This window comes from Pseudochaenichthys georgianus, chromosome 8 (genome assembly GCF_902827115.2).
Source record: "Pseudochaenichthys georgianus chromosome 8, fPseGeo1.2, whole genome shotgun sequence".
Classification (NCBI taxonomy): domain Eukaryota; kingdom Metazoa; phylum Chordata; class Actinopteri; order Perciformes; family Channichthyidae; genus Pseudochaenichthys; species Pseudochaenichthys georgianus.
In genome coordinates, this window is record NC_047510.2 from 32,056,108 (window position 1) to 32,070,385 (window position 14,278).

The 14,278-nt window shown below is 42.0% G+C and overlaps 1 protein-coding gene and 1 long non-coding RNA gene across 2 annotated transcripts; one reads left to right on the forward strand and one right to left on the reverse strand.

The window, feature by feature from the left end:
• Positions 1–4,633: 4,633 nt before the first annotated feature.
• LOC139434350 (uncharacterized) lies at positions 4,634–5,940 on the forward strand. Its single transcript, XR_011643704.1, has 2 exons — positions 4,634–5,290; positions 5,512–5,940. It is a non-coding gene; the product is annotated as an uncharacterized lncRNA (long non-coding RNA).
• A 3,127-nt stretch (positions 5,941–9,067) lies between these two features.
• LOC139434227 (ADP-ribosylation factor-binding protein GGA1-like) lies at positions 9,068–14,036 on the reverse strand. Its single transcript, XM_071203906.1, has 5 exons — positions 14,032–14,036; positions 13,583–13,812; positions 11,654–11,823; positions 11,452–11,562; positions 9,068–10,025 (listed from the first exon to the last, which is right to left on the reverse strand). The coding sequence occupies exons 1-5, from the start codon at positions 14,034–14,036 to the stop codon at positions 9,912–9,914; spliced, it is 630 nt and encodes a 209-aa protein (XP_071060007.1). The 3' UTR covers positions 9,068–9,911.
• Between the last annotated feature and the right edge of the window lie 242 nt (positions 14,037–14,278).

The window sequence follows — 14,278 nt, forward strand, 5'->3', positions numbered from 1 at the left end:
TGTGGGGTGCAGATGAGAGAGCTGTCCAGAATGACACCAAGATGTTGTGTTTGTGCTCTTGATAAGCCATTAAAACGGTAACATACGTGTCTCCTGTTCACCAAAACATATCTGTTATGGAAAAAGAAAGTATTCTAAAAGTAATCTGCCACCGGTACCGGCGGGGATTGTTGTTAGCTTCTGATGCGCAGAAGAAAAATCTGGCCCACCCTATTTTTTACAGGCCCACCCTAAAGTACATTTCTGCCTACGCTACTGCTATGTACTGTATGTCTTAATGCTCTTATATGTGACGGTGTGACTTCCATGAAACTAATATTTTATATATTCCCAACAGACGAGCTGACAGGAAGCCTAACACTCTTAACAACCACAACATTGCAAAGGCGAGTAAATGTAAATTAAAAACGATTGACAATTTTTTAATTTCTTCTTCTTTCTTGCAGTGAGGTGAAGCTGACCTTGCACTTGGTGCCAGTGAAGATGCTCCTCACGCAGGCTGAATGTTTCTCCCTCCTTACTGACACAGAAGCCCTTGATTTGCAATGCTTCACTAATTGTCATTTCCCTGGCTCTGGAGGGACACTTTACCTCCAGCACAGCGGAAGACCCTACCAGACCATCTGGAGATGCACTCCTATTGGGAGAGCCACAAACCTGACTCATGAACCTGCATCTGGGTTGCAGTGGTGAATGCCCTGACGCCCTCACATTCATATAGGCGCATTCACACCGCAGTACTTTTCCCACAAAGGTTCATGAGAACTTAGTTCATGAGAACTCTTTTGTCGCGTTCACACCAAAAAGAGCCGGTACTAAAATTAGTTCATGAGAACCTTTTTACCCCCTCGAAAGTCCCTGCTAGAGAGCAGGGACTTTCGTGCGGCTCTCTTGTGAGAAAAGAGCTATATTTCTGATTGGCTGGGCGGATTGCAAATCATGCCCCGTAAAACTCCCAAAAAGTTTTGTGAAGCCGCCATTTTATTATTCTCGCATTAGCATTATTATCATTAGCATTAGCTCAGCGTAGAAACGCAGAGAGACTAACTTATGGCAACACAAAATAAAACATGGGAGCGGTGGAGATGAGGAGGTGTCGGCGTTCTGGCGATTTACTCGGAAGGCTTCAGTAGAAGCTGCTGGGACTCCCAGCAGCTTCTACTGAAGCCTTCCCCAACTCCGGGGACTTCCGGCCGGGGACTTTGGGCGGCAGTATACGCCGTGAAGTGGTTTGCGGCCTGCCAGTAAACCCAAAGCAGAAGAAGAAGAAGTGACGTCAGCGGCTTCATTTGCCTAATCCTCCCCCAGGGACTTTTTCTGGTGTGAACGCGGTCTGTACTTAGTTCATGCGAACTAAAGAGTTCGCATGAACTAAGTTCTCATGAACCTTTGTGGGAAAAGTACTGCGGTGTGAATGCGCATCCCCCACTGTACAGACAAAACACCATCAAGGGCCTGTTGTTGCCCTAGCACCCTGGAACTAAGGGAAGCAGTCACACGCTTTGACCTCAGGACAGCTCCAAAGTTGCTGGCAGTCAACCTTCCTTTCCTGAACAAATGCCAGTTTGGGTTGGTTCGCTGACCAGTGGTAGCCACCTGAATTGCCCTCTGTTGCTCCTCAGACAATGCCATGCTTGCCACAATTGCCTCACGTCCCTGATGCCCAACAGATTTGAGAATTTCAGGAACAGTAAGTGTTTCCAAGCTGTAGTGTTCCTCTTCTGGCTCGGGGGAGAGAAGCCAAGAAATTCCTGAGAACCTTCCCCCGAGTCTGTCCCTCAGCCAGTCGCGATCTTCGGAGGTGGGCTCTCTTGTTAAATTATTTATTGGTTGGAGGAAATGGCTCCTCCACTGAATGTGTACGTTTAGCTGCCTTTGGCTTCTTCCACTGACGGGGTGTCAGTGCAGCTGAAATTGTGGATGGCAAAGATGGCTAATGCAGCCGCATGACTGCATTTCCATTCTCCACGTGGGCATTCACATTTTGTGGAGAGAATTCCCTCTTCTCCTGTAGATACCTGTGGTGGTGGGATTGTTTTATTATTTAAAAATATATTTACATTTGTAATGCCTTCCCAATTATCCCTTTAATTGTTTATAGCCTACTGTATGTTTATTTCATGGATATTTCTGTGTTTTCTGGTGTGTAATATTTGTAATCTTGGGGCCTCTTCTCTTTAACGTCTACATGCTACCACTGGCTCAGATAATGAAGAACAACAAAATAAGTTACCATAGCTATGCAGATGACACACACATTTACGTAACCATTTCACCAGGAGACTATGCTCCAATTCAAACACTGGGTAAGTGCATTGAACAAATCAATGACTGGATGTGTCAGAACTTTCTCCAATTAAACAAAGATAAAACTGAGGTAATGGTTTTTGGAGCCAAGTCAGAACGTTTAAAAGTTGCGCTGAGCTTCAGTCTGCAATGTTCAAAACAACAGATAAAGCCAGAAATCTAGGTGTAGTCATGGACTCTGACCTGAGTTTCAACAGTCACATTAAAACAGTTACTAAATCAGCCTATCACCTAAAGAACATATCTAGGATTAAAAGACTAATGTCACAGCAGGATTTGGAAAAATGTGTCCATGCTTTTATCTTCAGTAGACTCGACTACTGCAATGGTGTCTTCACAGGTCTCACTAAAAGATCTATTGGAAAGCTGCAGCTGATTCAGAACGCCGCTGCTCGAGTCCTCACTGACACTAAGAAAGTGGATCACATCACTCCTGTTCTGAAGTCTTTACACTGGCTTCCTGTGTGTCAAAGAATAGATTTCAAAATACTGCTGCTGGTTTATAAAGCACTGAATGGTTTAGGCCCAAAATACATTTCTGACCTCCTGCTAAATGATGAACCATCCAGATCTCTCAGGTCTTCAGGGACGGGTCAGCTTCCTGTCCCCAGAGTCAGAACTAAACATGGTAAAGCAGCGTTCAGTTATTATGCTCCATATATCTGGAACAAATTCCCAGAAACCTGCAGGTCCGCTGCAACTCTGACTACTTTTAAATCCAGCAAAAAGACTTTTCTTTTTGTCGCTGCTTTTAATTGAACTATTCATATCTTAGATTTCACTGTAACTTTTATCCATGTATTTCTTTTAATGTTTATTTTATTAGCTTTTCTTTTTAATGACTAATTTTAAATGCCATTTTCTTAATGTCTTTCATTTTTTGTAAAGCACTTTGAATTGCCTTGTGTTAAAAAGTGTTATATAAATAAACTTGCCTTGCCTAATAAAGATTTCATGTGACACATAAAATGGATTTGTTGATGGGAATTAATGTGAATAAATTAACTCTGGTTAACGGTACTCTTGCAATCACTACTCACCGACACTCTATAAACCTTGTCCCTCATGCTAGCCCTGACAACACCGGTAAGCACACCTTCATCTAGGCTGCACTGTTTTACGTGTCCTGACTTGTAGTGGTTCTCTCCTCTATCTACACTCTTCTTGTCATCTTTGTAAAACGATATCAGACTGGTCATTGACACAGCCATGACTTCTAGTTAAATTCAGTGTGGCTAAAATGAAAAGCTTTGTTAAAATATGCAAGCATGCGGAAGTCAAAGTCAGCTTTATTGTAAAAAATTCTACATGTGTTATACATCCAGAAATATCGAAATTTCGTTTCCCACAGTGTGACATGTAGCCTATACATAAAACAAAAAGGGCCTAGATAAACGGGGTATACAGTTTAAAATGTTAATATATTTAAAGTGTTCAAAGTGCAGTTTCAGTGCAAGTCAGTTGAAACGATCTTAAGTTGGCGTGACGTTGAAGTCATGCGCGACCTGCTGCTGTACTGGCTTGTAGTTCGTTTATAGCATAACATTAGCATTTCGCTTTTGGCGACTAGATTTATGATTCAAAAATGATAAAAGTAAGATAGACATGTGGAGATTATTCGGCTGAACAAAACGTGATCCCTCTCTTAAATGTGTGTCAACCACCGACCTTATTTCGAGCTATTTTCCAAAATCCTATGGAGAATTTGCATTGGTTTTTCACGAAGGAACCGGAAGAAGTTTACTTCCGGGTTTTACGACGCGTCACTGCGGTTCTCTATAGAGAGGCGAAGTCACGCCCATCTACTTCCGGCCCATGGGACCCCGGAAGCGAAACATTTACATTGAATTCAATGGAGAGAGAAAACGTATCTTTTGATCCCGTTTGAATTGTGCCACGAACTACACATGTGATGTTTGTCAATCTTAAACAATAAGTTCCATGTCAAAAAAGTCACATTTTGTCGTAAAACTGTTGAAATATAAGACTATGAAAAATACGCGACTACAAAGACTACAAATCCCAAATCCCATTCTGGGTCGCGTAAGTGATGTCACAGGCAATAATGCTCCAAGTGGTTGCGACTCGTAATTAAAGCGAAGAAGAAGAAGAAGATCTCATAACTGATTTATTCCCTCCAATAAATAAGAGATTGCTAAAAATAAATTCACTTTTACAAGATGCCCGTGTGCTTTGTACCAGGTTGTAATCACATAAGTGATCATACTTATAGATCATAGCTCGTTCTATCGCTTCCCGTCTGATGAAAGGGCCAGGAGTCGTTGGATCAGACATATCAGGTAATACACTTGTTGTGCATGGAACACAGTCAAGTTAGCTACCTAGCTAGTAGCGAGCACGTTAGTTAGCATCACATTACTTAGCCTTGTCATTTGTATTAGCCTTAACATGAAGTAACCCCACATGTTAAACAGTAAGAGTAGTCATGATGCTAAGTATTTTGTGAAACATTTGAAGAGGAGCCTATCGCCCCCTCCACCAGGTGCTAAGGGGGCGGGAGGTAGGCTAACGGCACATTAGCATCTGCGATCTTTTCTACTTAATGCTATCTGCTCAAATGGTTAACATTGAACATTAAAAGATCAGGCAGTTCAGGGAGAGTCGAAGGAAGGAATGCAGGCAGGCAGCTTTGCATGACATTTATTTATTTATAGAAGGACCATGCATACAAAAACATTAATCGCAGCAAAGAGAAGAGATGCAATATGCCAGATTATAGCTAATAGCTAATTTCCATCTGTGGTCCATTCTTCTGGACGTGTTTCATTGTGATGATAGTGAGTCAATCTGTTTGTTGGAAAGACAGTAGTTGAGTGATTACTGAGAGAACATTATTAAAAGAGATAATTATTCAAAGTGTTGTTACTGACCTTTTTCTCTTTTATTTTCTTTACCTCACCTGTAACTGCTGAGACCCTGAGGAACATGCACACTGGACTGCTCTGGCAACCTGATTTCCACTGTACGTAATAGTATTTGGTTATGGTATATTATTTATATACATCAAAGGCACAATGCACCCCCCAGAGACACACATGAAATTGAGTGTGATATTTTGCATAGGTCAAGTGAAATCATCTTTACATACTAGAAAACTGTAGGAGCGGCAACTTGTTTTGAAATTGAATTTTTAATATCCGATAATAAAGTTGATCGGTTTTCTTTATTCTTCTCTCTTCCCAGCTCCATCCATCACCGTGCTCTGTTCCTGCAGGTCCTGCTTGCTAATCAATGCTTTATTTTTTTACACAATTACAAACAAAGTCAATGTATTGTATGACATGAAGTTGTGCTTCATTCGGAGTCAATAATAAATTCATTCTGCCTTCATCCATTCTGCCTTCAACTGCACAATGATTGTGGACTGCACCGACATCCATGTAGCTGCCCCCCAGTAAGATGAACCAAGCAAAGAGGGTCGCCATCATGCCCAAGGACATCCAGCTGGCCCGCTGCATCCACGAGAGAGGACTTAAACTGACCTGAGACCAGCACACCCAAACACAACGGCTCTTTTAAGAGCCACCTACAGTTTCAAAGAGTTGCAATCCTACGTTATTATAATGATTAAACTGGTTCATATAATAATATGTAATAAAGTTCTAAAACAAGTATTCGGTATATTCCTTGATAGCTTTTGGAGAAGGTTGTTTTTAAGTTTACTAAAATCTATCGTTTCAACTGTTTCACTTTATAAAAAGGAACAGGTGAGTAGAGCATCATTGAGTTTCTTATTCTGTCAGTAAATTATCCAAATGAATGTTTTTCATTATTTTAGTCAACCCTAAACAAATTGATTGTACCTTTTTAATAATGACCTTACATGGTTAAGTTAAATTAACTTCAGAAAATCAAATCTGTTCTGAGAAAAAACTAATAAATGTTTAAAGATAGGAACTTGCCATCCCACTGAAAAACAGTCCGTAGAGATTTAAAGGCGTAGTTGTAGTTCAGTCCAACGTTTCATTTGGATTCATTTCTCCAACAGTCAACTATTTTCATAAAGAATATATATAATTTCAAAGTCAACTTTATTGTCAATCTTACTCAGTTTGTGTTTATAGACAGAGAGATCAAAAATACTTTTAAATCAAATAAAATTATACAATTTACAGATATGTATACAAATATATATATATCCTATATAATGATGGTGGACACCACCTCCAGCATGGCAGATGGCTGCACAAGTCCATCGGGGGATGCTCCCAAAACACTGACTCACTCACAAAGAGACCAGACTCGAACACTGTCTCCTGATAGGCCTGCACAAAAGCCTTCACCCCTTCGGCCTCGTTTAAAACCCCCCAGTTGACAGCCATGACTCCGTCCAAGTTGTACCCCCCGAGCACCCTCTTCATGAGGGACGCGCATGGAGTGGATGAAAGTCCCGACCGCAGCACAGCACCAAACTTGCTGGCTGTCAACCTGCCCCGCCTGTGTAACTGCCAGAGGATTTGTCCGCTGTCCTCCGGTGGCTGTCTGGATGGCAGCTTGCTGGTCTCTGCTCAGTCGCATTGAGGCAAGAATTGCCTCAAGCCCCCGACCCCCATGCCCCTTCACCAGCTCCGGCACGGTGACAATGGCCTGATGTTGAGGCCGCGGCTCTGGCTCAGGTGACAAAAGCCATGCCATGCCACATTGTGTGCCCCTCAGTGCAGACCTGAACCAGTCTACATCCTGAGTGGCGATGTCTCTGGCCAGTGCGTTGCATGTCTCCTCTCACTGTTGGTAAAGTTGAGACACCGGCTGGACTACTTTGGAAGTGCCAGGCTTCCTCCACTGGCACTCAACATCTGTGGAGCTGATCTGCCAATGCTGCAGCGTGGCTGCATTTGTACATCCCCCGTGCACAATCACAGACAGCGCTCTGCATTGCGCCATCGTCTCCCATGCAGCTCTGTAAAAATAAAGTAAGTACCATGTTTGTTAGCATGCTATAATAGATTGAATGAGCAATAATACAAGGATGGTCCGGATCTGGGGGTGGGAGGGGTTATTTTTCCATAGTTTTGTCCTCTTGTCTGATTGTTGTTATTGTTTGTTTTTTCTGTATTTTTGTAATTTGTGTTGTACTGGTTGTGATTGTACATTGTATTTTTCTAAATGTGTATGAATACATTTTTGAAAAACATTTGATCAACAATAAAAAAGGACTTGGTCAGGATCTAGACTCAGTGTGTAGTTTATTAATTAATCAATGCTCTCTACATTAGGAAAACACATACCAGTGTACCCGAGGGAGTCACACACAGATGTGCCTGGATAACCAAACAAATTGACAAGATAACCAAAACCCTTGAATCTACACACAGTAAATAAACTCAAATGACACAACGAGATGTAAAAGGAGATCACACATACTGTATAGTCGATATAAAACTGGCCGCTTCAATCTGAAGAGCAACTAAAACAAAACACGGGAGTGTACCTTGTTCTTGTGAACACTAATGTTATCCACAGCATACACAGAGACCACGAAGTTCTAAAGGAGAACACTAGTTACTGAAACAAAACACGTTAGTGTACCTTGTTAGCTAATGTCACTCATATTACTCACCAACATCTTGTAAAGCCGGTCCCGCTGCTCTTACAGAACCGACTAACTCCCCTTTCGTGTATGTACAGCTCTCAACGTGTCCAGACTTGTAGTGATGTTCACCTCGTTTTATACTTTTATTCTCATTCTGAAAGAAACAGGTGAAATTTGCTAACGTGACGGCCGTCTTTGTGATGGTGACGCGTATTGTGCGAGACGAGAGACCTGTAGTTCACTCAGCGGTTTCACACACAAATGTGTAACTTCACAGATTTACGACACATTTTAATTTTTTGGACTTGCAAAATATTCTTTTAAATTGACAAACATCATATGTGTCATTCGTGGCACAATTCAAACGGGATCAAAAGATAACTTTTCTCTCTCCATTGACTTCAATGTATAATTTTACGCTTCCGTGGTCCCATGGAGGCTCCCGGAAAGGGAGGGACTTCGCCTCTCTATTCTATGTTGTTTACATAACATATGGGTCAAATGACTGATGTGTAGTGTGTAATTTGGAGTTTTTTTGCAATTTGCAGTTCTCTAAAAAAAAAAATGTTTTAGTGTCCACAACTTTCATTATTTTGGTTTGGTCCTTTGGCTCACTCATAAAGCCTAGTTATCGGCAACAACATTTTCTACTTACTGTAAAACTAAAGTAAGCAACCTGCTGCTTAATTCTGAGCTTTAGCAGCTACATTCTGACCTCCACAACTATGCAAAAGTATGAAAATGTGAAAACTTTAAATATTTTACTCCTTCTTTTGTGCAAGTTGATAAGAGCAGGGAGTAGGAATGTGAATGCCACCATGAGGAGGTCATGCTTTTTACACTTCTTGGTGAAAACAAGCACGGGCTGACTTTCCTTTTCCTTATCTCCCCGTCTTCTATACTTTATTTACCTCCAAAGAAACTGCTCAGCATCTGACTGTTCCTTGATGTTTGGACAAAAATCAAATGCGGTGCCATCATTGCTGCAAGTATATAAAATATGTCTTCCAAACTATTGATTTTTATCATGTAACGCTTGTGTAATTGTTTGGACTTGCTCCTAAGCAAACAGTAAATCACTTTTTTTACAGTTTAATACACGTCTTCAATGTTTCACTGTGTGGTCTTTAAATCCTTGACGCTAAAACCAGCTTATGGTATTATATCAGGAAGTTTCCATGTGCCCAACAAACACGAAAGAACAAGTTTTCAGGTCACCAAGAAAAAAACTTTATTACCCATTTTGAATATTTTACCAGTGTTATGTTCTTTGCACGAGTCAAATGTACAGAACAGGACCGCCATCTTTGGTATTTACAGAGCGGTCGTATTATGAGGAGTGCGGAGGAATGTGAGGAGGAGGAGGAGGAGGAAGAGTTCATGCATCACAGTCTGTAGAAACATCATCTCACCTTCAATGATCTTCACCAGATAAATGCTGAAATAATAAATGATTAAATTACAAGCTAAAGAAACTATTAAATGCAACTACTAACATTTTTTTTGGAATATATTAAGAATTTAAGGTTATATGGATCTGATGAGAAACTAAACGCAATAAAGTTAAAATGTTAGAAGGGAAAAATAGGCACGTATGGCAGACAGTAAATGATCGTTAAAGAAAAGACAGGAAACGGTACAATCAAAAATCATTCTGTGCAAATCAAAGAGTAAAAAGTAATAATCCTCACAAAACAGACACTACACAAAGTACATGTCGCAAACTAAGATGAGCTGCGCCTCTGTATCGTCCTCTCTCTCTCTCGGTGTGCTGGATGTTACATGCAGAGGTGATTTAAACTGACTTAGTGGAAAACACAAGTTTGATGTTTTCTTCATCCGAGACAAGACTGCAGGACTTTGGGGGAGAAAGCATGTTGCAGCTTTTTGTTTTAAAGCACAGCCGACTAGACACAGAGCAAAGCAAACACACGCTGCACTGACTGAGCGTGAGGGAGATAATCAAAGAGTGTTTTTAGCAAAGGAGCGTATAAAGAGTTGGAAGGAGGCGGAGTCTGAAAGTCTGTCAGGTGGTGTTTGAGTCCGAGTGCTATAGGCTCCCCCACGTCTCTGCAGGAGGAAACTGTTCTACAGCGCCGGCCTCACTGTGCTGCTGCTGCCCCCCCATGGTGAAGGTCAGGGTGTACTGCAGCTGCACTTTGTCCTGAAACACACAGAAGGAGAGAGGGGGGGGTTACTACCAAGTCTTTGGGGCTTTTTGAGACATTCAATTAACTTAAGTGCCATTTTTGTATTAAAACATGTATATGTAATTGAACTTCTACTTAGCAGTGTCACTGTTATAGAATCAACCTTATCATTACATCGGAATAAATTGAAAGCATCAGAAAAGACAGTATAACGGTACGTCCACACAGCAGCTTTAAACAAATCTTCCAATGCTTCTCTGCCCATTGACTTTGAATGGGGATGACGTCACTTTGCCTCGCTTTTCGCCGAACTGCATTGTGGGGGAGCGAAGCCAAGATTTCCAGGATTTTCAGGATTCAAAAGTTGAGCAATGTTCAACTTTTGAAGCTGAGCTGGAAGCGTCAGCCAATCAAACATGTTTATGCAAATCTGACAGTAGAAGCGCTAGCCAATCAAACCACGTGTAAGCAGGGAGAACCAGACCGCAGTTCATTTCCTCATATTCCAAACGAGAAATTACGGTAGCAAATCACCCGGTTCTTTACGACCAGATTATTTACCGGGATACAAACCGGAGGAGCCAGGCATGGAGGGAGGTGGCAGAGGCAGTGGGTGAAACTGGTAGGTTTTCGCCTGTTTGGGGAGTTTATATATATATATATATATATATATATATATATATTGCTCGCATAAAATCCCCGGGGTTTTTTGCTTTGTATGTCGGGGGCGGGAGATTCATGTGATTGGTTGTTGGTCGCAAAAAATCCCCAAGCTTTCAGACACGCCCAGCTCCAAGATTTTCAAGATTTTTTCAAAGCTGCTGTGTGGACGTACCGTAACGACCTACCAGTGTCACCCACTGTCTCTGCCACCTCCCTCCATGATGTAGAAGAGACATGGAGAAGAGGGGACACATGCTGATGTAGAAGAGACATGAAGAAGAGGGGACACATGTTGATGTAGAAGAGACATGAAGAAGAGGGGACACATGTTGATGTAGAAGAGACATGAAGAAGAGGGGACACATGTTGATGTAGAAGAGACATGAAGAAGAGGGGACACATGTTGATGTAGAAGAGACATGAAGAAGAGGGGACACATGTTGATGTAGAAGAGACATGAAGAAGAGGGGACACATGTTGATGTAGAAGAGACATGAAGAAGAGGGGACACATGTTGATGTAGAAGAGACATGAAGAAGAGGGGACACATGTTGATGTAGAAGAGACATGAAGAAGAGGGGACACATGTTGATGTAGAAGAGACATGGAGAAGAGGGGACACATGTTGATGTAGAAGAGACATGGAGAAGAGGGACACATGTTGATGTAGAAGAGACATGGAGAAGAGGGGACACATGTTGATGTAGAGGAGACGTGAAGAAGTGGATTCTGCATAATAGGTGACCTTTAGAGGAAGCCCCCTGTTGTCCCCCTCACCTTGTTTGGGTTGGCCAGCAGCAGGATCTGTGTGACGGCAGCAGGAGGGAGGACGGGGTTGAAAGCCGGGAGCTCAGTTCCTGACGGAGGCTGCAGCTTCACCGCCATGCACTACAGGAGGAACAGGACAACAAGATCAACTTCCTTACGTCGCTGAGACACGTCTTTACAAGATGAGCCTCTGAGCTGTCTCAGCGCTGACCTTTGGAGCCGCAGTCTGGAAGTTAATGTTGGAGACGGGGAGCGGGGCGGAGGACAGCATGGAGATGATCACCACCAGCACGTCGGGGCGGGAGGGGGGCGAGTCCCGAGCGAAGTGGAAGAGAACCCGCAGACTGTGTCCGTCAAACACCGTCACCGGTAACAGACTGCCTGCAGGGAGGGGGGGGGGGATGTATAGTTTATATTGTTGCAATGACTCAGTTGTCTCGTGTCTCGTCTGTCAGAGAGAAAACATTATTTTTATTATCATACATTTTACCCACTTGTGTTTATGAACCTGATCAAATGTTATATTTTGCTGCATGTACCTTTAGTTCTTAACAAATAATCTGAGGGGAATTTCTTCTTGTTTGTTTTTAACTTGTGATGTGTCAGCACTTGTATGAAATATGCTTTATTATTATTATCTAATACAGGGGCGCAGGGAGGATGTGTTTTTGTAGGCCGACCTGGAAGTTAGCAAAGCAAGGGCTCCTTCAACAGAAAGCCAATGGGATATTTTTCATTTGATTTTGGAATATTGCAGAAAATAATCTCCGTGGCAAACACACGTTTATAGGGATGGGTACCGAGCTCCGGTGTTAAACGGGCCCGGGGCTGAATTATTAAAGACCGTGGTACCGCTAAGCTCCGACGTTATCGGTCTTTTTATCGGTACTGGAGACATTTACAAAATATATGTCATGTATTATTGCTACACAAACATTATATTGCAGTTTTAGTGTCGCCAACTCCGTTTCTAATACGCAAAAAGACTGCAAAATTCCACGTCAGGTGTTCTGTATGCTCGCAGCAACACACAGAGTTAACTCCATTATACAAACATGGCTTAATGATTAGAGGAAACAGAGTTATTTATTTTGTTAAAGTTTCAGCTATTCTGTCATCAGATTATTTAATGCGATTTGTTAAAACATTGTTTCTTTTGATGTGAAATATTATGTATTTAATTTAAATAAAAAGCAATGTTAGTTTTGTTCACAATTTGTTTAGTTAGTTAATCTTATTTTTTTCTCCAAAAGAACCGATAAGAGTACCGTTAAAACCTTAACCATCCCTACACGTTTATGATACGTACATGTTTTGTTCAGCAGGATAATCTCCACATATTAACTCCACTTTGTGATTGTTAAAATGTAATTCGCCAGAAGTGAAAAGCTAACGTTAGGCTATAAAGCAGGGGTTCTCAAAGTGCGGGCCGCGGGCCAATGGCGGCCCTCGGAAATGTTTCTGGCGGCCCGCGATAGTTAATGTGACACGCTGAAATGCATGCGTTATATTTTAATCCTCCATGGTTGTATCTAGTAAGAATTAGAATGGAATTTAAGAATGGTAAAACTGCGCCCCCTGGGTTGTCATTCCTAAATTATGAATGACAGCTTGTGGAAAGTTTGCTAGGCAACTAGGCATCTCGCGAGTTGCGGTAATTGGTTAGTACAATAAAGAAAGGATTTGTTTTGGAATTATTTTAGGATTCCGTTTTTTCTTGGGCGGCCCTCAATCCAATATTGGGTACCTAAATTGGCCCTCACTCATCAAAACTTTGAGAACCCCTGCTATAAAGGAACTACAGCACGATCACATGACTTCACGTCACCACCGCTAAGCTAAAGGTGGCTAATGGTGGGCGTGATGACATTAAGTCGTCTCATTTAGACACTTGTTAGCAATCCCTGTTTTTAAGACACAGAGGCTTCAGACATTCACCAGTGGGGTGTTTACTGACACGTGAATATTTCTTGTGTTTCCCACAGACCTTATTTCAGGCTTTTAATCGAAAAACATTAACTTTGAGAAGAAGCAGCCTAGAAATGCGATCTCATTTCAGGGTTTTACAACTCAACCCTGCACTGATCGATAAATCTGTTCTCCCTTAACGCAGAGGCATAAAGCTATCAAGTTGACTTACTGGGCTTAATGGACTCTAGCGGTACAAAAACATCCGTCAGTGAGACTTCTGCTGCAGGAGCCTCGGTGTGAGTCGGGGACATTTCCAGCAACGAGGCTGCGAGGCTGGGCTGAGAGCTGAGAAGGGGAGCGGGGGCGTCGGATACGAAGGTGGGGATGGGGATGGGGGTGATGGTGCACCCAGACTTGCTCTGCAGATCTCTCAGAGTGGGCTTGCACAGCTGCTTGTCCCTGGAAAAAGAGAAATGAACTTAATTCATTAGTGTGTGCTTTTACCCTCTCACACAATGGCAACAGCTTGAATGCACGAAGCGTTAATTCTAACAACATCTTGAAATTGTGAGGGAAACTTCTGAAGCAATTGGAGTCAGGACTCAGACACGAGCAGAGCTGGAGCTTTTATGGCAAACACCGACGGTTTATTTGGAGCTTCGGCCGGAGAATTCACACGACATGTCACGGGCCACGAGTTGACCACAGGGTAGAGATGCCACAATCAATTCTGAAGAACTCTCTGCAGCTCCAGGTTTAACTAGTTCGGAGTAGGGATTGGAATTTGAAAGCAATGTATCGATATCCATATTCGACCCCCAAAAAAACGGTTAACCGAAATGTACATATCCTATTAAAAAAAAAATTTTGATAAAAAAATAGTTTCATAATATTATTTTTGTACGCAATTTTTTTCCAATAATTT

What these genes read in the sequence shown, in the direction of transcription:
- LOC139434227 (XM_071203906.1), bottom strand. An exon ending in GCTAGAGTCCATTAAGCCCA is followed by an intron (nt 11,824 to 13,582) that starts GTAAGTCAACTT and finishes CCCTCCCTGCAG; the next exon opens with GCAGTCTGTTACCGGTGACG. An exon ending in TCCAGACTGCGGCTCCAAAG is followed by an intron (nt 11,563 to 11,653) that starts GTCAGCGCTGAG and finishes TTCCTCCTGTAG; the next exon opens with TGCATGGCGGTGAAGCTGCA.